This window comes from Podarcis pityusensis (genome assembly GCF_964106645.2).
Source record: "Podarcis pityusensis genome assembly, chromosome: 6".
Lineage (NCBI taxonomy): Eukaryota > Metazoa > Chordata > Lepidosauria > Squamata > Lacertidae > Podarcis > Podarcis pityusensis.
The window spans coordinates 7,084,239-7,110,611 of record NC_138030.1 but is presented as its reverse complement, the minus strand read 5'-3'; the positions used below and the strand labels follow the sequence as shown (position 1 = coordinate 7,110,611).

At 45.0% G+C, this 26,373-nt stretch overlaps 2 protein-coding genes across 3 annotated transcripts in view; both read right to left on the bottom strand.

The window, feature by feature from the left end:
- LOC308479948 (peroxidasin homolog) overlaps nucleotides 1-2,704 on the bottom strand; it is a 73,632-nt gene extending 70,928 nt beyond the window's left edge. The window contains exon 1 of one of the 2 annotated variants that reach the window (XM_081010999.1): nucleotides 2,597-2,704. The gene's annotated coding sequence lies outside the window, so the exon portion shown is untranslated. Of the gene's footprint in view, nucleotides 1-1,769; nucleotides 2,069-2,596 lie in introns of those variants that run through there. The other variant, XM_081010998.1, reaches the window with a different exon arrangement.
- Nucleotides 2,705-5,181: 2,477 nt separating this feature from the next.
- Nucleotides 5,182-25,336, bottom strand: PCMTD2 (protein-L-isoaspartate (D-aspartate) O-methyltransferase domain containing 2). Its single transcript, XM_081011485.1, has 6 exons — nucleotides 25,181-25,336; nucleotides 15,464-15,800; nucleotides 11,798-11,900; nucleotides 9,931-10,102; nucleotides 9,613-9,736; nucleotides 5,182-8,493 (listed from the first exon to the last, which is right to left on the bottom strand). Exons 2-6 carry the CDS (start codon nucleotides 15,768-15,770, stop codon nucleotides 8,108-8,110), a joined length of 1,092 nt encoding a protein of 363 aa, XP_080867611.1. The 5' UTR covers nucleotides 15,771-15,800; nucleotides 25,181-25,336; the 3' UTR covers nucleotides 5,182-8,107.
- Between the last annotated feature and the right edge of the window lie 1,037 nt (nucleotides 25,337-26,373).

Genomic DNA, 26,373 nt, shown 5'->3' with positions numbered 1-26,373 from the left:
ATTTTACTCAAACCACATCCACCTGACCTTCAGCTGGTTGGGAGGACAGGATTAAATCCTGCACTGGCTGCACATACCTGTTCCCAGTAGGGAAGGGGCTCCCATAGCCAAGGATTTAATATCCACTCATCAGCTGTTGGCAGGGGATAAATCCTGCTCCATTCAAGGTGCCTAATGCTCCCATTTGAGCCATTGGTTTTTGGAGATGAGTGCACTGTTCTCTCTCTCTCTCTCTCTCTCTCTCTCTCTCTCTCTCTCTCTTTCTTTCTTTCTTTCTTTCTTATTCTTCTTAGCATGCTGGGCATGTCAACTCAAGCACCTTTGGCCCTTAAAGGTAAAGGTAAAGGGACCCCTGACCATTAGGTCCAGTCATGACTGACTCTGGGGTTGCAGCGCTCATCTCGCTTTATTGGCCGAGGAAGCCAGCGTACAGCTTCCGGGTCATGTGGCCAGCATGACTAAGCCGCTTCTGGAGAACCAGAGTAGCGCACGGAAACACCGTTTACCTTCCTGCCGGAGTGGTACCTATTTATCTACTTGCACTTTGATGTGCTTTTGAACTGCTAGGTTGGCAGGAGCAGGGACCAAGCAACGGGAGCTCACCCCATCACGGGGATTCGAACCACCGAACTTCTGATTGGCAAGTCCTAGGCTCTGTAGTTTAACCCACAGCGCCACCCCCGTCCCCCTTTGGCCCTTAACCAGCAGTAAAACATGCACCAGTGAAAAGATAATAGGAAGAGCTACCCACAGAGGAACAGCCTGCAGATTTGATTTCATTATTTTATATATGTTGGAAGCCGCCCAGAGTGGCTGGGGCAATCCAACCTGATGGGCAGGGCACCATCATCATAATCTGAGGGTGGCAGGTGAAGGCTCTTGACAGCTCCTACAGGATTCAACCCCCCTGCTCTTATTCTGAAGTGGGATAGAGAATTTCTTCACCCAGTATGGGGGGTGGGAATTAAGTGCTGTGGGTTGCTGCTTTGCTGTGGGGATCGAAGCCCCATGTCCTTGGTTGGAAGGTGGGGAGAAAGGTGCTCCTAGATGTTTCTCCATGCAGGAACCATCAGGCTCTACCCAGATTCCATCTTGACTCCACACTGACTGACCAGGCCCTGCCCTGGTTCCATGGTGGGCTTTGGGCTCTAAATATTCTAAGGCTAAGCCAGGCACCCCCAAACTTGGCCCTCCAGATATTTTGGGACTACAATTCCCATCATCCCTGACCTCTGGGGTCCTGTTAGCTAGGGATGATGGGAGTTGTAGTTCCAAAACATCTGGAGGGCCGAATTTGGGGGTGCCTGTTCTAAGCCCTCAGTTGCCTCCACTTGGTCTCCCTTACTTCCCTGCCCCTAAATTTCCTTAGAATGCGGTGACCCAGACCAGACAAATTACTCCAGTTAAGGCCGTACCAGTGCCAAATAGAGCAGCCGTCATGAGTTTCGGAGATTATTCACACTTGGCCGGCCTCTGGGCATTAACTAACATTAATTAATTGTGTTTGTCGGAGCAAAGAACCTCACTGGGTTCCTGGCAGAGTTGGACGCATTCATGAAGAGCACCCCACCATTCATTATAATTTTCCATCATTTATATATCACCGTCAATGTTCAATTTGTGATTTATTTATTTTTAATCCTCGTGGAAAATCTTCAGTATTTAGTGCAAATTTCTCCTAAGCATGTTTTGTATGCAGTTTTTACTAACGCATGGATTTTTGTAAGCTATTTCCCTCAACATGCTATTTTTTTCTGTGTTGTCTTCACCTGTATATGCATTTTTGTAAACATCCTTTGGCTGGCGAACGGCATCACAAAATTCGGAGAACTACGAATTATCGAAGGTTGGCTGTTCTTCAGTTCTCATAAAGTTTCAAAAAGTGCAAATGTGATTGCTTCGGCTTTCAATGTGAATTGGATCAGACTTCTGCCCCATCTCTAGTAGTGGCGAGGGAGTGATAATCTGCGGAGAGGGGAGCTGTTGCATGTGAGGAGTGTGCATGAGATAGCAGATAAGGGTTCCAGGAGGTTGACTAAGAGTGAATGCAAACATCAGGCCAAAGAAGCCTAGCTGCCCCTATAGTAAGGATGAGGAAGCTGTGGTCCTGCAGATGACAGGTATGATGGGAGTTGTAGTCCAGGGGTAGGCAACCTAAGGCCCGGGGGCTGGATGTGGCCTAATCGCCTTCTCAATCCGGCCTGCGGACGGTCCGGGAATCAGCATGTTTTTACATGAGTAGAATGTGTCCTTTTATTTAAAATGCATCTCGGGGTTATTTGTGGGGCCTGCCTGGTGTTTTTACATGAGTAGAACGTGTCCTTTTATTTAAAATGCATCTCAGGGTTATTTGTGGGGCATAGGAATTCGTTCATCCCCCCCCCCCAAATATAGTCCGGCCCACCACATGGTCTGAGGGATGGTGGACCGGCCTACAGCTGAAAAACTTTGCTGACCCCTGTTGTAGTCCAACAACACTTGGAAGGCAACAGATTCCCCATACCTGACCTGTAGACCAACTTGGCGCTGCCCAGATGTTGCTGGGTCGATCAATGTAGAAGTCTTCTAGACTACCTTCTAGACTTTGAGTACTTACCTGTGACATCAATGGGCCACCTAGCTCCCAGAGGAGCTGGCTTCAGGTACTAGGCCTGTTGGCAGACCCACTCTGTGCTACAAAGATGTCTGCAGACGTGGCATGAAGGCTGGCAGCATTAGCCCTGCCCTGTGGAATCCCTTGCAAACTGCAGTGCCTTGAGACAGACCGTCAGGTTGTGCATCCACCGTAGTGACCACGGTGCAGCTGCTGCAGCACAACCGGATGCCTTCCTCTGCCCCAGCTACAACAAAACATGTCTCTCCCATATCGGTCTCTACAGCCACAGCAGGCGCTGTAATCATCCAACCGTTTGACTTCACCCACAAAGGGGCACTTCTCCATTGTCTCCTGAAACAGATGGATGCCAAAAACAGCAACCTAGCTAATTTGCAACTGATCTGGAGAAAACTCTTTTGAAGCCCTCCAACAAGTGTTGGGTGATTAATGTCATCGGTGCGTGATTCTGCTAGCAAATGCTGTTACGATACTTAAGACATCATTTCAATTGAGGAGTAAGGAGTCAAAACCAAATATTTCACAGAACAGCTTTTTTCTTCAGTGGCAAAGAAAGTGATTTTCTTTTCTGAGAGCCTTCAGTTATGGCCCACAGAGGTCAGGAAGGGCTGCCCTTGCTCCTCAGCCCAAGAGCACAGAGCACCTGCGTGGTGCATGGGGTCCAATAAGATGATCAACACCGTCAATTAAGCTCAATGGCCACTTTACACAAGCACCTCAAAGCAAAATACGAAATGAAAAAATATGAAAAACAACACGAAATAATTAAAACACAAAGCACCATGCAAAGTAAAAATAACCCCAGCGTTCCCTAACATGGGTCTTTAAAAACCACAGGCAGCCCCCTGCCCCGATCAAAATTTATATGCACTTATACATTCATGCAAACACAACCAATCACTGCAACGAAACATTCCCCATCTCCACCTCCCTGGATGACTCAGTGGATGGGTTTGCTCATGCTTGGGGATTGACTCATTGCTCCGCTGGGGATTAAGGAAGGAAAGAATCTTTCCCCAGGCCAATTGGGGTGTGTGTGTGTGTACCAATAACTAAGGATTATTTGTTTTTCTTTGTGGTGGGTGGTTTGGCTCTCACGCGTGAGTGAGATGGAACTATTGCTCCGAGGTCTTTAACCGGGGTTGCACCTGCTCATTCTTTGCTTGGGTGGTATGATAGCAGGGTTTGCAGCGTTGGCTGACTAGGGTTGCGCTGGCTGATTCCAGCGACCCTTCTCCTCCTCCTCTCCTGTGCATGCACGTGTGAGCATGTGCACTCATGCACGGCACTTTGAATTGCTCCCGTTTTACTTCTTGGTAAGCCCGCACCCCACCCGGCAGTTCCCAACACTGCGCTCTAAGAGCAGGATTATACACTTCCGCTGTAAAGCTTTTCGTCTCGGCAGAGGGTTGAAGGTGGTACATTTTAGGACTCTGCAAAAGGACAGAACGCCAAGCTATTTCAGTTGCGCCTAAAAGGGAATTAGAAGCTTGCACATTCCACGATGGCAGCACTGAAGAGGAAGGGTCTTCTTCTTCCGGCACCTTTCATTTCACTACCCCGATTACCTGGCATGGTTTGAAAGGAAAACGACATAGTGGTAAAAAAAACAGCAGCAGCTTTCTAGCACGACACTGAAGACTTTGTTGCTTGCAGTTCCATGTTTCAAGCCTCCAAACAATCTGCTATTTGTTTTCCTTGGCTCTAACTCAACAACCAAGGACAAACTTTGCTGGAAGCCATCCCCCTTGGAGGATTCCTACAACTTGGGAAGAGCGCACCCCCTAGTGGCAAACAAAAGCACTTTCTCTCTCTCTCAAAAGCTTGATGCATCGACTGATGGGCCCAGTTATGTGACTACGGTGAGTGCTCCCAGACATCAAGGGCTGCTTGTGCATGCAAGCTTTTTGCAGAGTTGACCCGATGTTGTCCTCAAAATGCCAGCCTGCACTTTTTAGCCATTTAATGATGATTTCCCAGTAAGTAAAAACAACCCATTATGCATCCAAAGTCACTGTTAGCAAGGAAGCTTGTTAGCATATTTTTGGGGGTAGGGGCCAGCTGTTCCCCTGCCCCAAATTCCAAACCCATTTCCATCTATTGCTGTGTGCTGATGTCACTCTTTCTCCAGGTAAACCTCATAGACTGTATTAACAGTGCATAACATCAGACTTCAATAATAATAATAATAATAATAATAATAATAATAATAATAATATGCAGGTCTTTCACAATACCCTATTATTCTGGCATGTCATTGCTGGTTTTCAGGCAGTGGAAACATAACGTTCTGCTATTAGTTTCTTTCAGAGCTTGCCATACAGCCTCAACTCCACCGAAATCAAGCAGATCAATGTGGCTAAATATCACTCTAGTGAGATGAGAAATGACTGCTGGGAGGAGTGCAGAGGCCCTGGTGCATCTACAGCAGCACAACTGAACGCCTTCCTCTGCCCCAGCTGCAACAAAACATGTCTCTCCAGCATCAGTCTCTCCAGCCACAGCAGTTTGAAAAAACTTTCCAGTATGGGATTTCTGAACACCAAGCAAAAGCAATTGAAGGAGGCTTACAATGGGAACATATTTATTGACACAAGACATTTCATTTTGATAAAAATTTGTTTTTTAAATCATTTGCTTCCAACGTTTCTCCATGCCTCAGAAAGTACTCCCCACCCCTGCAAACCTTCATTTCTACAGCTATGTACATCTTCAGCTACCATATGAAAACGAAACCTATGGAGGAGAGCTTCCTTCTGCATGCGGACAACTTGGCGACCCTACCGAAAGCTACGAAACAACCACGTGAGGCTTAAACGCAGGTATGTGAAACTGCAGACGGTTGATGTCCGAGGGCGAAATAAAAGATGAACAGATTTCACAAAATAATAATCATAATAACAATGACAGCAGCTACAGTTAGTTTACTAAGAACAACCACTGAACTGGATTAAACATTGTGTAAATGCTGGTGTGTAGGAATACCACTGATAATTTCCCTCCTGTTACAATGCTACAGCCTACGTTATTTCACAATTATGTTGTGTGTACACACGCAAGCGAACATTTGCTACTTTTGCATTTCGATAACACAGCAAGTGGACAGAGCATTAATTACTCATGAATGTATTTTCAACCAAAATGAGGGGAAAGCCCTACAAGAGCCTATCTTTCTATTAAAAAAAGGAGAGTCCTGGAAGATTTTAAACTTGACAAGATGATAGGGGGAAAACCCCTTACACAATGTCTTTGATAACGCTGCAGGGGAAAAGAAGTCAAACATGGTTAATGGAAAGATTGCCTCCCTCTGGGGCAGCTTTCGCTGACAACTCAAAGAGGCTTGTTCACCAGATCATTTGAAAATTAAGTCGACGTTACGGAGGGCAACTTCATAGCTTCTCTGGCAAGCTGCTCTTTGGCAGATAAAAACTGGTCTTGCTCACTGGGGAGGCACATGCCATACAAGAGCCATTGCCGTCCACAAAAGATAACGCCAGGCTAAATGGATCATTAGTCTGGCTCGGTATAAGGCAGCTTCATATAAATTTAAAATGCTGAATGGTTGAAGCACAGGAGAACTAAGAAGTACATAAGGATTTTGACAGACAGCTGTGGTGTGTTACTTTTCAGATTTTACTTTATAAGATGCATTTTGAACTTGCAAAATGGGGACCAGAGTTCTACAAAGGATTAGTTTTTGTTGCCTTAAAACCTCTCAGTTGACACAAAATGAAATAATAGAACACTGGACATGCAATGTCTGGGCTGCAGATCATAGCAGATCCCTGCTTTCATGAGTACAGCTTGGGGACACCTCTGAATACTATGGGCTGGATAAGAAAGACACTTGCATCCTTAAGTATGGATTCACATATGCATGTGGGAGATGATTGACTCCTACATGGGACAATTTTTATTTGTCTATTTGCAAGTTGAGATGAAAATGCCAATGAGATGGCCATTTTACAAGATGAACAGGAAACTCCAAAGACTATAAAATGGACCAAAAGAATTGCATTAAATTTCTTTGGGAAAAAATTGCATTTAGTCCCCAGCATTTCAACTTCCAGGAAAATCCTAGACTTTCAACAAGATCCACTCTTCCTTCTTTTCTCACTCCAAATTCCTAGGCTAAAGATTACCTACCAAGGCTAGAGAAATAATTTAAGTAGATGTGCCATGGAGCAGTCGAAGACATCTTTGTACACTGTCAAACTAAAGTATAGCTGTGTAACTGGTGAAAAGGGACAAAATCAAACTAAGATGAATGAGGCTGTATAATTTATATGCCTTTTGCCTAGAAAAACCTACACAAAGAGTCACCTAGCCCCTTTGCTGCAGCGGAGGTCTCTGCTGGGTCAATGACATGCACCTAGCCTTTTAGGTTTTCTTAAAAAAACAAAAAAAAAAAAACAAACAAACACTGATTCCAGATTCTGGGCACTCTCTGAAAAAAAAAAAAGAACCACCTTCCAAGTGATGAGGTGCTTACCCCAATTAAAAAAAGAACTTCACAGCTGTCAACATTACATACCCGATTCAGCACTCCTGCAACAGACCTTCAGACAGGTCTGATGGCTTTTTAAATACTAATCAGTCTCTGCACTTCCTCCCCCCTCTACTGCTCTCCCTAACCACTTAATATCCTTTCAGAGAATGTAACCACAAACTGGATGAGCCCAGCAAGTTCTTCATGCCATCAAGTCAAAAGCAAAAAAAAAAGAAAAAAGAGAGAGAGAGAGAGAGAAAGTGAGTTTTGCAGTATAAAGCACTGCATCTTAATTATTTCTGTTTCAACCTCACAATGCCCATTTCTCTCTCTCCTATCAAATAGGAATTCTGTTAATGAGTTTTTTAGGAGGCCATATTGATACTCTTAGAGGGTAACCTCCCTTGTAAAAAAAAGTGTTTGCCTAAACCAAGCCCCTGCTGATTTAAAAACAACAGCTTTAACTGGGCATCGCACATACACCAAACCCACAACTTTGTACTTTTTTTTGTAAAATTGTGCTTTTTTTGTGGGCTTTTGGAGGAGACCAGACTTTGTGGGTGTGAGTCTGTCTTCTTCCTGATTTCCACTTTTAGGGTGAAGCAACTTGTTTGGGTGCTGCCCAAAATGATTCTGAAACCGCCACCTGGCAAAAAACAATAGTTGAGAAATCCAGAGATGTCTCGGCAAAGTTGGTTTCCCTCCGCTACCGAATGAGACCCTCATTTCAGTAAGCAGCTGAACGCTTTGCTGCCAGCCTGCCCCCACCCCCCCACCCCCAACCGAGGAAGCTCTGCTGTAGGACAAAACTGGAGCACACTAACCAAGGGAAGGAATCTGAAAAATGCTATCACATTTTAAGTACACGGCAGCCACGTTCCCCCGGCCAGCTTACCACCATGCGTGGTCACATTAACAGGCAAGCAAGTGGCATACATCTGTCAAGCCCTACTGAGTTGTTTTATTGTCCTGCCTACCTCTCTGCTTGATGCTGACAGTGACCTTTATTTCTCTCTGTAATAAAGCAGGTAATATTTCAAAGGGTCAGGCAGAGGCAGACTCAAGACCTTCTCTCTCAGGACATTTATAGGAGGCTCGGGCTTCAGTTCAGGGACAGCTTTTTCCACCTCTTCCAACTTGCTCTCCTCCTCCTCCAACTCCTCGCAATTGTTATCGTCGGAGGGGTTGGAGATCCGGCTGGCAAAGACCTCTTTGTCCAAGAAGACGATGGTTTCCATGCGGCGGCGGCGGATGCGCCTTCGTTTAAATCTCGGCGGGTTCCTGAGGCCGTTGCCGTTTCTGCCTGCCGTTTCCTGGTGAATCAGCTTCTTAATGGTGCTGCGGATAGCAATGCGTGCAAGGTCCTGAAGCGTGCGGACCATCACTGGTGCTGGAAATGTGAGAGAGGGAAGAGTAAGAAGCGTAGGACCTTGGCTGGCATGGACTAAAGAGCAGGCACACTTCCTCAGATCATGGCTCTTTCCATATGAACCTACCTGGACCCTGAGATCACCATTTGAGGCCCTTCTTTGTGTGCCTCCTCCTTGAAAGGTTCGGAGGATGGCAACAAGAGAACGGGCCTTCTCTGCAGAGGCTCCCCTTTTGTGGAATGCTCTCCCCAGGGAAGTTCGCCTGGCGCCTTCATTATACACCATTAGGCACCAGGCAAAAACCAGGCGTTTGGTTGATCTGATTTACATCCTATGCCCTTTTAAAATGTGGGGTTTTTGTGTGGCAGAGGGGCTATTGGCTTGTTGTTTCTATTTTTATTAGGTATTTTGTGGTTTAATATCTTGATTTTATTCTGTGAACCACCCTGAGACCACCGGGTATAGGGTGGTACAGTGGTACCTCGGGTTAAGTACTTAATTTGTTCCGGAGGTCCAATCTTAACCTGAAACTGTTCTTAACCTGAAGCACCACTTTAGCTAATGGGGCACCACTTTAGCTAATGGGGCCTCCTGCTGCCGCCGTGCCGCTGGAGCACGATTTTTATTCTTATCCTGAAGCAAAGTTCTTAACCTGAAGCATTATTTCTGGGTTAGCGGAGTGTGTAACCTGAAGTGTATGTAACCTGAAGCGTATGTAACACGAGGTACCACTGTATATAAATAATAATAATAATAATAATAATAATAATAATAATAATGGCTGGAAGAAACTGACAGTTAGTCAGGAGAGCACAGCAGCTTTGCCACAGATTTTGCCAGCAAAGCCGGCAGCTGGCTAATCTGTGCCATTCTCAAAGTGGGGCAGGTCACCACACAAGTTGCTGTGTAACTGGTGCCTCCATGCTAGACAATGCAGTGATGATATCACCAGCATGAGCACACACAGGCAGAACTGAATGCTGGGTGAGTCCTGTTTCCATGGTGAGAAAGTGCACAGCCTAGGGCAAGTCAGACTGCAAGCTATGGCAAAGAGTGCCCACCTCTGAGGAATGTCTCTCTGAGCCTTGCACAGCCCAACCCAACAAATAAACAGACAAATAGAGAAGGTGCACACTTACGCAAGTGAACAAGTTTTGACTTCCCCGAATCTGCGTGGTTGGGCTGGATCAGAGGAGCAAAGGAAACAGCTAAGATCTTCTTCGTCTCCCAGGCCAAAGGGCCAGTTCGTGTTATCTTTGTCAGCTGCGTTTGAGAACAAAAACATAAGATGAATCACCTCTTGATAGCAAGAATAGATGGCCTATTTCTCAGCCTTGAAAATGAACCCTCTCCCCTTTCTGCCACACAGCTGGTAATTTGGTGAATTGAGCTCACTGCAAAAAGCAAGGGGTAAATGGTACATAGGAATGAGAGGACCTGCCGTCCCACAAGCAAACCTTTTCTTCCAATGGCATCACGAGGATCCCACCAACTTTCAGTAAGTTCTTCATGTAATCTTCATGCTCCTTCTGGACTCCCGCACCACAGTAGACACGGTCATATTGAGAGCAGTCTGGAGAGATCTCCAAGCAGTTGCCGGTGACAAAGGAAGGCTCGCAGAATTCAAACCTGAGAAGTGAGTGACGCTTGTAGATGGCACAAGTATTTCACAGGCTGGAGCTTCTAAGCCCCCACATATTAAAATATCAATCCTTTAATATCGAGGCAAGCAAAGTATATGGCCAATATATTCCAGAACTGCAAACTTTGCCATTTTGGAATACTGTTATGGAAACTTGGCAAACACAGTTTTCTAAGGTAGCTGGGGCCGAAATGAGCAATTTACCTTCTTACACAGTTGGTCTATCAAAACCAGTATTTAAAAAACCCCCAACACTGCATCGTAAAACTAAAAAGGGCAAGATACCAAGGCTACGAGATAACTTATGGACCTAACCCAAACAAAAACGTCCAACCTTGCCACCCAGACCCACTGTGCTGCATCCTCTATGTGGGCTACAAGCCAGCCCCCCATGCCTTCCACCACTGTCCCCGGTCCCTTCCCAGCTCCCTTGCTCCCAATCAACTACCTCCAGAACATCCTGACGATGGACCTCTCTCCACGATGCTCTGAGACGACTGAATGGCCAGTGCAGGCAGTAGCCTCCTTACCTGGTCTTTGCTCCGCCCCCAGGCCACCGTCGATTGGCTGATTTAAACCAAGGCCAGGCAGGAGCACTGCAGCCTCTGCAGCCAGCCCAGGGATGGAGCAATGGCAGGCTTTTATGGCATGGCTCCGGAGGCCAGGGAGCCCGTGCTGGGTTGCAAAAACCACCCACCAACGCGACTGTGAGCTGTCATTGTCTAGTATTGGCAGCACCTCTCCAGAGTCTCAGGTTGAACTCTTTCCCAGCCATATAAGTTAATTTTAACTGGAGATGCCAGAGACAGAACCTACCTCTCTTGTGTACAAAGCAAGTGCTCTGCCACTGGGTTATGGCTCCTTCCTGCCTTCTCCCAGAAGTACACTTTCCTTGGGGATGGGGGTCAAGCAGTAAAAGCATATTTGGTTTGCAGCATGGTGTATATCCCTCCTTCTTGCCCAGTGAAACCACAATGTCAATTTCCCGATGGAAAAGCAAGTTTTGGATTGTATGAAAAACAACTCATTTCTTTAGGCAAGCTTACCCTGACGCGTAATTTTTATTCTGTATATTTGTTTTTTGAAAATGCTTGGTAAACATTGTCATATTACATTACAGAGCTTATTATATTTGTAATGTAATAGAATGTTAATAAATAAATAAAACTGGGGAATAAAAGAAAAAGAAAATGCTGGCTTTATCTATATTTTGATAATTTAATTATGTCTACTGTTTTAAAATCTGTTTTTAAAGCTATTTTTAATCAATATTTTATACTACGTTATGTAAACCACTTAGAGATTTGATTAAAATCTTAATTTTAATATTGGTAAATAAATAAAAACTTCACCCACTGCATTGTTTTATCTCAGAAGCCTTTTCAAAAACTGCATTCCTTTGTAATGTACCATAAAGAACCTGAATAAAATTTCTAGAGTGAACCCAACTAATTGCTTTTGTTTCTAAGCTCAGGCATGTATCAGGTATGTAAAATCCACAAGAGTGGAAGACAGAACTGTTCTCGATTTCTTTCTGCGTCCTAGCGCCTAATATTGCATATGCAAGACACCCATATGCATCTTGAACTCACCGTATGCTGCTAACTAGGAGTTACCACCTAGATTGCTACAATCTGTTCTGGAAGTCAGTTTAAATGCAAATTAGGCATGTCCAATCTTACTTGTCAAAGCTGTCACTGGTTCTGATGAAGAAGTCCAGCTTCTGCTTTGCATATTCTATAACGTCAGAGTGAAGCTCTACGCCATGGTTAACGCCGAAAGGGCCTGCATATGTTTAGGGAATGCAAGGGGAAAAAACATTTGAAAAACAACTAGATGGAGAACCAGAATGAATCCAAAAAGCTTTGCTCAGACTCTGAGCTGGTTTTGATCTTCTCTTAAGGCACAGATACAAAGCAAATTCCTCAAAACTTGAGAGCTGGTTACTAGCATAAACCACCCAACCTGTAGAACTGAATGGCTACAAAATAAGTCCCACATCTCAGTAAAAGTAATAGGCAGGGAGGAACGGATGCCAGTGAGAGGAAAACCACCAAGGGAGCATGAGAAAATACATCTGAAACAAAAGATGTGCAAGTTTGGGTTTGGCCAATCCAACACCTGGCTCTTACATGGCTTTTTTGTTTTGGCAAGCTTACCTTATTTTCAAGTTATTAGCAAAGCATATTCAAAACCTTGGAGAAATGCATTCGGAGACTTCTGTTAAGATGCTTACGGATGGTATATTTAGTGAAAGTTACCTTCCCATACAATTAATGGGCTCAAAGGTAGTCCTCCCTAGAGCTTCTGTTTACCTGCCCTCTGTTTCTCCAGAGGAAACAAATCTCTCCCATTTCTCTAGACCAGAAGGTCATTTACACCAACATATTTTGACCCAACTAAGCAAGAATCTCCTCCAGTGGGTTTTGCATTTACTTCCATTCTTAGAGCTTCCTAACACCATTAGAGTAGGGTTTTTCTCGAAGGGTGGGGGGGGAGGCAAATGACAAGCTGCCAACCACCCATTCCTGGTTTTATTTACTGCTGTGCTACAATATGAAGTGGAGCATGAAAAATGAGTGAAGCACAGCAACAGTTGATGGGGATTTCAAGGGCAGGGGACCACAGCTGTTTTTCTCTGAGCAAGGGAGTAAAGCTTAGGATCAAGTTTAGGAGAGTCAGCTCAACAATGCAAAATCGAGATTTTTCTCTGCTCATTGAAATTTCACAATATTTTGCATCTGCAGGATCGCTCTGGAGCAGTTTCCATGGCATATGTGTGTGAAAACGTTTTGCCCAAGTGCACCATCCTAACTGATGACCCTGGAAGCAGAGTACGGGGCCAGCAATGAGGCACGCTGCATGGATGATCCGGTTAGGCAAACATTTTCACATCTATGCACCCTGGGAACTGCTCCAGGGTCCATCTTCGGAATCTAAAAGAATGGTGCTTAAGCCCTTCTAGATACATCCCTGCCATTCAGCAGTTACACTGAAAGCTAAAAAACAAAAACAAGCACTAATTTTGAACTCCAGAAAATAACTGGCACAGTTGTAGCTTGCCCCAATTGTTTATTGCTGATGACTCCCTTCTATAAGCTATTATTGCTGCTGAAAAACGAAAGGGTGGGTGGGATGGGATGGAGAGAGGAAGAGAGCACACACAGTCGTATTTAGGAACAAACTTCAACAGAAAATGCAGTGTAGCAATTCGTGTTGGGCTTAACGAGTGAGACCACCAGGATTCAAATAGCTGCTCAGTCATAAAACTCACAGGATAGTTAAACACTCTCAGCATAATCTACCCCACAGGGTTGTTGTGAAGTTATAGGGGAGGCAGCACGTGTGCAACGCTTGGCTTCTTGGAGGAAGGATGCATTAAAAATGAAAATAAATAAAATGTTGTAATTAAAAAAAGGAACTTGTTGAACGCAGGTTATTTTTATTGGGAAAGGGAGAGGAGAAGGGTGCTCTCAAAGACTCAGCTGCCGGATAAAAGGCTGTTTATTCTTTCATTGCTTGTTAACTGTTCCATTTTTAATGATTTCAAAGTGTGTTGTAAGCCACCCTGGCATTTTTTAAAGCTGAAAGGCTGGGTAAAGATGCTCTAAATAAATAATAAATGTGCAGCAAGGTGCTCAGGCTGTTCCTGAACACACGCATACACACATAATTTGGAAAGCCAGGCAACCACCTGTGCTGTGCTTTTCATTTGATGTGCAAGATGATTTACTGACCATCTTCTGTCTGAAGTGACCCCACAGAAGAGCAGAATATGGAGTCATGAAGATGGGAGAGATCTTAAGAGGTTTGAGCATATTACACTGATCCTGGTCCAACTGCACTGGCTACCCATTAGTTACTGGGCCCAATTCAAAGTGTTGGTTTTGACCTATAAAGCCTTAAATGGCTCAGGACCACCATACCTCAAGGACTGCCTCTTTCCAAATGTACCTACCCGGACCCTGAGAATTATCTTCTGAGGCCCTCCTTCGTGTGTCCCTTCCTCGAGAGGTCTGGAGGGTGGCAACACGAGAACAGGGCCTTTTCTGCAGTGGCTCCCTGTCTGTGGAATACTCTCCCTAGGGACGTTCGCCTGGCACCTTCATTATACCCCTTTAGGCGCCAGGCAAAAACATTTCTTTTAAACCAGGTCTTGGGTTGATCTGATTTGCATCCTATGCCCTTTTAAAATGTGTTTTTGTTTTGTGGGGAGGGGCTATTGGGTTGGGTTTTTTTTGTTTTTTTTATGTACTTTGTGGTTTTATATCTTGATTTTATTCTGTGAACCGCCCTGAGTATAGGGCAGTACATAAACTAACTAACTAACTAACCAGTTAGTTAGTGTGAGAGCCAGTGTGGTGTAGTGGTTAAGAGCGGTGGATCCGTAATCTGGTGAACCGGGTTCGTGTCTCCGCTCCTCCACATGCAGCTGCGGGGTGACCTTGGGCCAGCCACACTTCTCTGAAGTCTCTCAGCCTCACTCACCTCACAGAGTGTTTGTTGTGGGGGAGATTGTTAGCCGCTTTGAGACTCCTTCGGGTAGTGATAAAGCGGGATATCAAATCCAAACTCTTCTTCTTCTAACTAACTAAAAACAACAACTATCCAAACCATAGCTGTCAACTTTTGCCTTTTCTTGCGAGGAATCCTATTCGGAATAAAGGAATTTCCCTTTAAAAAAGGGAAAAAGTTGACAGCTGTGATCCAAACCCCTTGCTCAATGCTGGAAGCAACTACAGCATCTCAGATAGATGGCTGTCCGGTCTTGGCCGAGAGTCGAGCCTGTCCTGAAGCACCCTGTCCCACTGTCAAATAGCTCTACTGAAACTTGCCACCTTGCAATCTCCACTCCGTAGGTTGTCCTGCCCTCTTAGAGCAACAGAGGACAAGCCTGCTCTACCTTCTGCAAGACAGGGCAGCCTTTCAGATATTTGAAGACCACTACAGTAGACCCTCGGGTTAAATTACTCTTGAGTAACGTAAACTTCGGGTTGCGAAAGCGGCAAACCCGAAAGTATTTTTCCAGGTTTCGCCACTCACACAGAAGCGCTCTGCACGTCACGCACATATGCAGAAGCGCATGCGCAGAAGCACTCTATCACACCGCACACAGAAGTGGCACCTCTGTATACGGATTTTTCGGGGTGTGCACGGACCCCCGGAATGAATTAAATTCGTATCCAGAGGGTCCACTGTATTATGTTTGTTCTTAAATCTTCTCCTCAAAACATGCCCACAGGTTAAACGCGCCCACCGTACTGTCAGTGATAAGAATATGTGTTGACCCCACACAGTAAGAAACTAGAGTTGCAGGGATCATTTAGCTGATCAAAAGAGTCACTTACCCAAGATGAGCCCAACCATGGAGCTCAGATAGCCAGTGCCACTTCCCAGGTTCAAGAAGGAAAGCCCAGGCTGCAGATCCAGGGCTTCCATGACCTCCGAATAAATGCAGGGAGCAGAAAGGTGGATGTTCCCGTGCTTCCATGCCAAGTCTTTGTACGCATTGTCCTTAAACTCCTCCAGGTAGTAGTCTGCCCGGTCGACAGCTCTGAAGGCCTGCTCCACGAGCTCTGTCCGGATGTACTGAGCCTCTTTCAGGTTATCAATTAGCTCGTCATTGTCCTCTCCTGCGCTCACAGCACCTCCCATTGTCCACGCTAACAAATTCAAAAACCAATTCTGGAGAGCAGAGGAGGGAAAAAGGAGAAAGTCACTGCACCAGTCAAAGAAAACTGCTCAAGTACAAAAGTCCAGGTGATGCTAAGTGCACTGTAGAGCATATCCTGCATGTCAAAAGACACAGAACCAAAATCACTTTCACATATACAAACATCACCAGTTACTGCTCTCCTTTTTTGCTCTGGGGGATTTCAAATACATATGCATATTTATTAGAGCAGAAAAAACCCTTTGATATGAAATACCAGTGACCCTTCTGGACACTTTTTATTGTGTTGTCAGCTGTTCTGTGAAGCTGCTTCTGGTTATGGAAACATCATGGATTCTGGATAGTTCTATATTGCATTCCCCACACCGAAGCATATTCTGCCTTTTGCCAACATTCGGAGCAGAAAAGCACTAATACTGCATGGAGGAACTTTGAACATTTCTTAGAAGAGGAGGATTGGCGAGACCTCAAGCCTATGTATCACAACAGGTCTGGTCTCACATTTCTTGAGGCTTCTTGAGCCTACTTCTTAACCCCATGCTGCACGGATGGGGAATCTGTGGCCCTCCAGAGGTTGTTGGACTACTGACCATGCTGATGAGTCCAAGAACATCTGGCGGGTCAGATTCCTTATCCCTACCATATTGGTTTTCTAAGTGCCACCACTGGACAATGGATCAAGGAGGGTTCTTGGGATGAACGCAAACAGTGCAAACTTAAAGCATGTCTTATTGAAGCCTTATTGAATTCAGGCCAGTAGAGTTAGGATTGCAGCCTAAATCAGGAATGGCTGGGTGGGCATTACTCCAAAAACATCCCAAATGACCACTCCTGTTGCTGGAGATTACCTGATGAAGCAACTTGCTCCAAACTAGGAGGTGCTTGCTTGCATGTGGAAGAAAACACAGGTCTCCTTTGTGCTAGTTCACTGCAGTTTGCTGGAAGGAGAACTTTGCAAATGAGATGGACTGTCAAACAGAACTCCTTCAGATCTCCCATGTAAGCCTCACTTGGCTCTTAAAGAGACATTCTTTAATAATTTATACCCCAGCCAAATGGGCGGGGTATAACAACAACAACAACAACAACAACAACAACAACAACAACAACACCCCGAGAAAATCAGACTCCAAACTGAGCCACGTGTGCATGCCTGAACACATGCACAAGGCAGACTGTGTTGGTAAGAAAAATATGCATAAGAATCCATGTAGACCTACACAACTGCCTGCTTTACAGAGAAAATACAGCCTTTTGTATTAATGTGCATAAGGGAAGAAGAAGAAGAAGATGGAAGGGCAAATGTCTGCCTTAGTGTGGCCAGCTGGCCAATTAGAAAATAGCAATTTGACCTAAAAGCTAAAATAGAAATAGTCAAAAATCTTCCTAGGTGAACCTGGCATGCCCTTAAAGTAGTACCTTGGCTCCCAGCCTTATAATCAACTGAGGCTGTAGCTCTAGTTATAAACAAAATATACCAGAGGGATGGCAAACAGACTCAAACCAAAACCTTACTGTTAAGGCAAATGTACAAACACCACACCAACACCCAGAGGTGAATGGTAGTGGGGTTAGAGAGCAATTTGGAGATCATTGCAGTGATCTGTACCACAATATAATATGCAACAATCTTTGAACAATACCAGCCCTTTTTAAAAGAACCGGTTCTAATTGGAAATAACTTAATTTGCAGTGCCAAAGCTGTCTCATTTTTCTCTACAGACAGCTAACATTTCATACTGGAAGAGCACAACATGAATTTTTATTTACAGTGCTTTTTCTGGCAAGAACTGCAGAAGAGGCAAATTCAGTGTTTGTTCCTGCTTTAGAAGGTTCTGCCTCAGCTTCATTGTTGCATGTATTCAGCAGAAACAACGTTTCAACCGTGCACATCAAAAACTTAGGAACAGCACCAGAAGGTACTGCAAAATGTAACCAAGGCACAGGAGATTATGATCATCCTTGCAGAAATCTTGAGCATCTTTGAAACAATTCTCAGCAGCAATGCTCAGACTCATTACCACAAAAGTAAACCAGACTTTGCACACATTGAGTTTAAAATTTATGCACAATGCATTCCTCCGTTTGTATATGCCTGCTTATCTGCATGTTTTGACTATAAACTGCATATTTGACTGTGCTCAGAATTTGACACCGAGACAGTGTAATCTCTTTAGCACAGATACCCTTTGGGCAATAGAGGAGTTAAGGCAGGAACAGAATAGAAGTATTCCATGAGACCTATTTGATTCAGGGATGACCATCAAGTGGCCCACCCCCACCTATGCCCCTGTAGTAGCTAAATTTGTAACTTTAAGCCCCATACAAGCTCCTCCTGGTTGCCTTTAGAGGTGTAAGTGCCCAGGGCCTGTTGTCTTTCTACTTTCTGGAAAGGCTCAGTGCCAGGATGAGATTTCAACCTCTGCTAACTATGTATATGTTGACAAAGAGGTAAAAGGGATGATAACTTGGCCATTTGCTTCTGCATTCTTCCCCAGACTGGCCTTCTGACCAATCTAGTTGTTGATTAACTGGTCCAGCAGATACCTGAAGAACCAAGAGGGCATCCAGCGCAAGAAGCCTCTGCTGCATCTAGTCCAGAGTTGCATTTTCCAATGGCCAGCCAGACTGATGTTGCTGGGAAGCCCAGAAGCATTGCATGAAGATATTAACTCTCTCCTTTACCCCCAATAACTGGTACTCAATGCATATGACATATGAACCCTACAGGCATTAGTCAGCGTATTGGTGGCAGTCAAATCCTTCGAAAAACTTACTTTTTCCTCAACAGAAACACAGCCCAAAGACTTTGCTTATATTTCGGTAGAGCTCCCCTACCTTCATTTGTCTTCCTGTTGAAATTAATTTGTAAGTTCTTTGGGGCAAGGGCCTGTCTTGTTCTTTCCGGCATTGGCCTGTGTTGCTCGGTAAAGCACCAGGCACAATAACTGTGCAGTACAGTGGTACCTCTGGATGCGAACAGGATCCGTTCCAGAGCCCCGTTCGCATCCTGAAGCGAACGTAACACGCAACTGCGCGTCTGTGTGTGTCGCGTTTTGCCGCTTCCACACATGATGTCATTTTGAGCATCTGCGCATGCGGCGAAACCTGGAAGCAATGCGTTCCGTTACTTCTGGGTTGCCACGGAGTGCAACCCAAAAATGCTTAACCTGAAGCGTATTCATCCCGAGGTATGACTGTAAAAATTAAGGTGGTAACATACAATCCTCACATTATCAAAACGTGTACCTCCAGCTGTGAAGGGACTAACTTGCTTTCTAGAAAAGAGAAACCTAACAGAGTCTAGGAATTCCTATTCAGTGTGAAGTATTTGGCTGCAGAAAATATTCCAGGCATGGAGAGCTAACCTCCCAACAGCACCCCGAGGGTGATTTAAGTTTGAATGCACCTCTTTCCAGCTTTCTCCTTCTGACCTTTAATACAGCTTAGGCCTTATTTACATACACCCACAATAGAAGAGGCTTAACCTCTCCCCCCACCCCATTTGCTTTCCATTCTTCACAAAGCAACACGATCACAAAGTCAAAAAGCACCCCAACACAAGGCAGCTGCCATCTGACCTGGCTGCAGTCCAGTCACAGGGCTATTAGCATGCCTCTGCATGCTCTGTTCTGCCACTACAAGAGAGAATTGGTTTGCGGCCAACCCAGGGCACACTTGCTGAAAACAGAGTCTCCTGTCTACGTTGCCCTAACACAGAGGAACTGTGTAGCACAGGGAGAGAGGGTGGCGGGTGGTAACGAATAGTCTTCCCACAACACAGAGCAATGCTCCTTTTGCAGCCAAGACCTGCTTCAGACACCCTGGATTCAAAATGCATTAGAGCCACTGAATGATTTGTGCATTCCATTTGTTTTCTGGCACTAGAATTATAGCCGCTGGCAGCTGCCCCGTGCCTCGTGCGTAGATACGGAACCAAAACACTGTTATGTGGACTAAAGGCCAGGATGCTGAATGGTACAAATAATTAGGTGGAGTTACAGAACTTTGCACGTGTGTCTGGATACTCACTGGATGCCACCTGGAAAAATGAAATACTTTTAATGATCAAAGTTCAGATCTCAAAGCCAATAGTAACATTTTCAGTAGACCAGGACGAACCTTCATAGTTTATTCTAGAAATGGTGACGGATAAGGCCATATCGTAATGGGTGAAAGAGGGAAATTTGCATTTACTGATAAACTTCTACAGCAGCTCTCATTGCAACAGTTAACTAAGAGTCCCTAGGACTAAAGCAGGACACAATGCTTATACATGTTTATTGGAGGTAAACTGCGGGTGAATACTGTTTCCCTTCGTAAGTTTATGGCTCTAGCCAAAGGCCATGACAAACTTGTATTAAGCAATAGTAATAATAAACAGAATACATTCATAATATAAAAATCTGCAACACTCTGCCAAGTTCCTGATCATTAAAACACATTTTCCCTTGTGCACCTCTGACAACTCCAATTCTAGTATTATTTTGCCTTTTTAAAATCCAGTTTGCCAGCATCCATTATGTAAGGGGGAGAAGTTACCAGAGACACCAACAAACTGAAAACCCAGCTTGATTTCTGATCAAACCTTCAAATCATCACATAAATTTATAGTGACCCCTTTTTGCTGAATTATTTTTTTCCCTGCAGCTAGAGCATAGAGGATCACTATTTGTTATGAAGCTATTACTGTCACTCAAAAGAAACCAAACCATTTCTGTCAAGGTGTGTGACTGCTTGCTTGTGGGACCAAAGGTTTAAGAAAGAAATCTCTTGGTTCACTATATAAGGGACAGGCTAAAAGATAATGAGTGATGTCTTCCACCTGAGACTGACTATAAATACAAAGTCTGTCTGCATATGGGACCTTGTTGTAGAGACTATCCGAGACTGCAGAGGGCATCACTTGGAAACGCAGCCCAATATAAGCATTTCTTAAGGAAACTGGTGAAAGTTTGGTTAGATAATTAGCTCAAAATGCTCTGTTCTCAGGAACAGATACCAAGGAGGAAATACGGTGTCTCTAAATAGTTGCAGGTCCCTTCTAGATTCTATCCAGGAGAGCAAATCCCTTAGCTGACACTTATTCAAGGTCAAAGCAGAGCTCAGCTCTGGTAAATAATAACAGTCTAAAACATGTTGACAAGCTGCTTTCCAGGGTTTGTTATCACCCAACTCAATAAAGCACAGTGCAGGGAAAAGCTCAATAGACATAATAGCAATTTTAAAAATATGCTTTAACTGAGTGTAGTCCGCTCTTGCCTTTAATTGTTGACCACCTGGATTCTGAAGGCAGCTCTGTTTAGGGAAGCTTTTAATGTTTGACGGACTACTGTATTTTAATATTTTGTTGGAAGCCGCCCAGAGTGGCTGGGGAAACCCAGCCAGATAGGCGGGGTATAAATAAATAAATTATTATTATTATTATTATTATTATTATTATTATTATTATTATTCTGTACGAGGAAGCACTGCTGAAATTCCCGAGTATAGCTTTTGAAAAACATTATTCTGCAGTTTCCAAAACTTTAATGGAGTTCAAATCAGAGCCCCAGATTTCAATGCCATAGTAAGCATTTCTCTATCAAGTATCTTCGGGGCAGGTTCAATCAGTCCTTTATTGTAAAAGAACTTCATCTGCAGTGTCAGAAGCAGGTGGGGGGGGGGAGGAGGAGTGAAATTTTAGAGCGGGGTGGGAAACCTATGGCTTTCAAGATGTGCTGCACTACAACTCCCATTGTCTCTGAACACTGGCTATACTGGGTTGTGCTGATGAGAAATGGGAGAGCAATAATAGCTAGAGGGCCATCCCTGTTTTAGACCCGAATGCCCCTGAGATGGTATGGTAATATTAGGTGGTCTTATTATCAAAAAGAGTAGGGGGGCTGGCTGCATCATCCCACTGTCATAAGGCTAGGGAGAAGTAGTGAGAAAGATTGAGGGACTGCACCCATTGCTCGGGAGGCTTGGGCTGGAAATACAAAGAACTAATATTATGGTAACCCATTCTCACAAGAGAGGGTTTACCAAGGACACATTCAGGAGGAAACCATTTAAGTGTGCTGTATGTGGAAAGAGCTTCATAAGCAAAGAACCTACATAGGGGAGAAACCATTTAAATGTATAGAGTTTCAGAGGAACTTTTGTGGGAGCGGTAACCTTACTCAGCACTGAAAAACACAGATAGGAGAATTTGCCTGAATGCAAACAGTTGTTGTGGTCCAAGGGGTGACTTTGGGTCACAGTCCCAGGAGAAAACTGCCTCTCAGCAGTACACTCACCCCAATGGGCTCCCCAGAGCAATACATTTTGAACCAGCATAGCTTGTCCTTGGCAGGATGCCCAGGAGAGGAGGAGTTTGCAGGCACTAGTGAGAGACTTGGGGAAGGTGAATAAGATCCACTGGCTCTCACACCTTCCATTGGTTGTCCTTACCTGTAGGCTTTTCCCCTTCTGCAGCAGAGATCAGAAAAGTGCCAAGAGCCAGGTGGCAGCAGAGTGTATTGAGCTCCAATTTGTGTTATGTAGCAACTCTATAACTAGGCCTTTGGCTGATTAAGCAATCTATGGTCTTTTAAATGTGGTTGTGGGTGGGGGTTATTGGTTGTTGTTGTTATATGTATTTTGTGTTTTCATTTTGTATTTTTATGCTGTATACTGCCTTGTAATCTTCAGATGAAGGGTGGCTTATAAATTTAATTACTATTATTAATATTAATGTTTAGCTTCCATTGGAGATTGGAGAGGCTTGGAGTTGGGAGGAGAATTATTACAAAGCCATGGATGATAACAGGAAAATTAAAAAAATGTACCCATTACTCTGGAGAAAGTAATTCGGTTGGCATCCTTCTGTCTTGGGAGACAATGGAGGAATATGCCTTTGAGGCTGTTGGAAGGTTGCAGTGCCTGCTGTGACTGCAGAGACCGATATAGGAGAGACATGTTTTGTTGCAGCTGGGGCAGATGAACGCATCTAGTTGTGCTACAGCAGCTGCACCACGCCTTTTCTTTTCTCTGTTCTTCCCAGTAGTCATTTCTCCTCTGGTCATCACTACTGATACATGACTTGACTGCCTGTCTCCAGGCACTGCATTGGCAGAGTGAAAACTATGAGAGGGTGACCCACAAGTTTGTGTAGACAGTAGTGAAAAAGAACTGTGGGTTTATGCCCATTATCTTGGAAGTTGGGCTAGAAAGATACACATTATGGGGTCTCGTTATAAGAGAGAGATAAAGAGCTGGCTTGTCCCATTACCAAGCTGGGAAGAATCAGGTACTTTATGGTGGAGGTGGGGTCGATAAGGGAGGAAAGGAAGTTATGAGGTATTTTTATTATAAGAAAAGTGGGGAAAGAGGGGAAAAGGGCTGCCAGGCCCAGTGTATGGGGGAAGAGGGATTTTTAAAAGTGTAGTGAGAGGGAAAGAAGTTATGGAGTTCTAGCCTCAAGGTAGGGGGGGGAGGAGAGAAGGAGTAGAAAGACCCCAGTCCCATGGCGGGTAAGCAAGATGTGTGGGGTGGGATTTTATAGCCTTTATTCTAATTACTTGGAGAAGGGAGAAAGTGAACCAAAGCAGAGAAATTCTCAAGTGCTGTCATTTTGGCTGGAACACTCACCTCACTTATCAGGGAGTAATGAGTAAGCCCTACTAAATTCAGTAGAACTTATTTCTGAGTAGACATGGTTAGGATTGTGCTGTTGCTGTCTTAATAGCACCCTGTCTTTTACGGCAAGTCCTCACAAGCTGCCTTAAAATAAATTTTAAAAAACTGATTACAGCAACACCAGAAGCAAGCTGGAGTAAAAGCGGATATGTGAGGAGCTGTAGGCTCCAACAGTGTAGCCAACAGTGTGACGCGGCAGCTAAAAAAGCCAATGCAATTCTGGGCTGCATCAATAGGAGTATAGCATCTAGATCAAGGGAAGTAATAGTGCCACTGTATTCTGCTCTGGTCAGACCTCACCTGGAGTACTGTGTCCAGTTCTGGGCACCACAGTTCAAGAAGGACACTGACAAACTGGAACGTGTCCAGAGGAGGGCAACCAAAATGGTCAAAGGCCTGGAAACGATGCCTTATGAGGAACGGCTAAGGGAGCTGGGCATGTTTAGCCTGGAGAAGAGGAGGTTAAGGGGTGATATGATAGCCATGTTCAAATATATAAAAGGATGTCACATAGAGGAGGGAGAAAGGTTGTTTTCTGCTGCTCCAGAGAAGTGGACACGGAGCAATGGATCCAAACTACAAGAAAGAAGATTCCACCTAAACATTAGGAAGAACTTCCTGACAGTAAGAGCTGTTCGACAGTGGAATTTGCTGCCAAGGAGTGTGGTGGAGTCTCCTTCTTTGGAGGTCTTTAAGCAGAGGCTTGACAACCATATGTCAGGAGTGCTCTGATGGTGTTTCCTGCTTGGCAGGGGGTTGGACTCGATGGCCCTTGTGGTCTATTCCAACTCTATGATTCTATGATTCTAGGCAATGGCAGAATAGGGACCATTCAAAGTAAAGAGGCCAAACCACCAGCTAGCTCCAGCTCCGTGGGGCAGGTGGGGAAGGAGACATACTGAGCGGCAGCCTTACATAAACCCCACTGTGTCCAGTTGTCATTACTCTTAAGGTTAGCAGGCGTAGGGGTTGCAGCCTTGGTTAATACCAGTGGCTTCCCAAACTTTCTTCAGGCTGCCCTCCCTCTTCTCGGTGCCATGAAACCTAACCCTACCCTATTAAAAAAAAGAAAGACAAAGCATTATGCAGAACAGCACTTTGTAGGACCCGCTAAGTCAAGCGAGCACGACAAAACCGGGGGAAAGAAACGGCAACAGTTAATTGCATGCCGATTCAAAACCCAATTAAAACCACTCAAGTTTAATTCGGGAGAGGCTGCTGTACTTGATCCAGAGGTACCAGCCCTTTCAAACCCTGCTAGTCTTTTTTGACACTTCCAGAGGAGGAGGCACCCCCACCCCACCCCAGCACACCCCCTTAGGTCACCCCAAAGCCCCCTACCATGACCTTGGAGTCTGGGGTGGGGTGTGTGACTTGGGGTGGGGTGGGGAGGGTGAGGAAGCGTGTCACCCCATAACAAAGTGCCTCTCCCCCCCCCCTAAGAAGGAAGCCCTTTCTGGGCCCTGCACCACCATGGAGACAGGAGACTGGAGAGGAGGAGACCCCCCCAACCTGGGCGGGGGGCGGGGCAAGCACCCCATTGGCTGTTGTGGTAAACAATCTGGGGGGGGAGAGGGGGGAAGAAAGGGCCGGGGCCTTTACTGCCAGGCGGGGGTGAGGCGGCCATTGTCACGGGATTGGGGGGGTCCTATTATGACCTGGAGCCCCCCCCCCAGACTGACAGAAAGGAAGGAAGGGGGGAGGGGTCTCCTTGCCCCCTCAAGATTACCTGCTCCTCCAGCGCCAGCTACCGCCGCCGCCCCTTCAGGCCTCCGCTCGCTTCCTCCGCACGCCGAGTCTCCCACCCCCCCCGCAGCTGTAAACAGTCGCCCAGCTGGAGAAACAGCCCCCCTCAGGGCAGCGGCACCACTGCGCAGGCGCCAACGGCACGGGGCGGGCAGACGGAGCGACGCGGCGGACTGGGAGGGAAGGAGGGTTGGTGGGAGGGGAATGGTCCATTTGTGGATGGAGGGGACGCCCGCCGCGGCCTTTCGGAAAGGGGAGGGAAGTACCACTGGGTGCGGGGGAGAGGGGCGGCGCGGGCGACGGAAGGCGGCTGGTGATGACGAAGGACGGCGGCCTAGGCTCCCATTGAAGGGTTAATGGGGGCGGGGGCGGGGAGGACTTTTAGGCCACCGCCTTTCTAAAATGTTATCTGCCGTTATATTACTTACCATGTATTTAATTGGTTTTTGTTCGTTTGTTTATTACATATTAGTAGGTCTTTAAAATTGGGTGTTACTTATTAGCTATTATTAAGGTGTGTTTTATTTAAATAGTATTTATTTATTATGCATTACTAGGTTTTAAAAAAATACTTATTTTATTAGGTTTTTTTAAAAAAATATTATTTAGTTGGGGTTTTTTTTAGAAAATATAATTTATCATTGGGTTTTAAAAATATTTATTATTAGGTGTTTTTATATATATATATATATATGGTTTTTATTATTTGATTTTTTAAAAAAAGTACCCTTCACTATTAAGGTGCCATTGTGTGTGTGTGTGTGTGTGTGTGTGTGTATATAGTATAGTATAGTATCAGCAGCCTATACAGTGGTACCTTGGGTTACATACGCTTCAGGTTACAGACTCCGCTAACCCAGAAATAGTGCTTCAGATTAAGAACTTTGCTTCAGGATGAGAACAGAAATCGTGCGGTGGCAGCGTGGCGGCAGCAGGAGTCCCCATTAGCTAAAGTGGTGTTTCAGGTTAAGAACAGTTTCAGGTTAAGTACGGACCTCCGGAACGAATTAAGTACTTAACCCGAGGTACCACTGTACAGTAAGATGTATGACACCATAAGAACAGTTGATATACGATTAACATGATCAAACCAGACAATCTGAATGAATGTGAACGGTTACATAGACCAGCCTGCATTTTTTAAAAAGTTGTCCAAGGCGCTCCTGCCCGCACCTT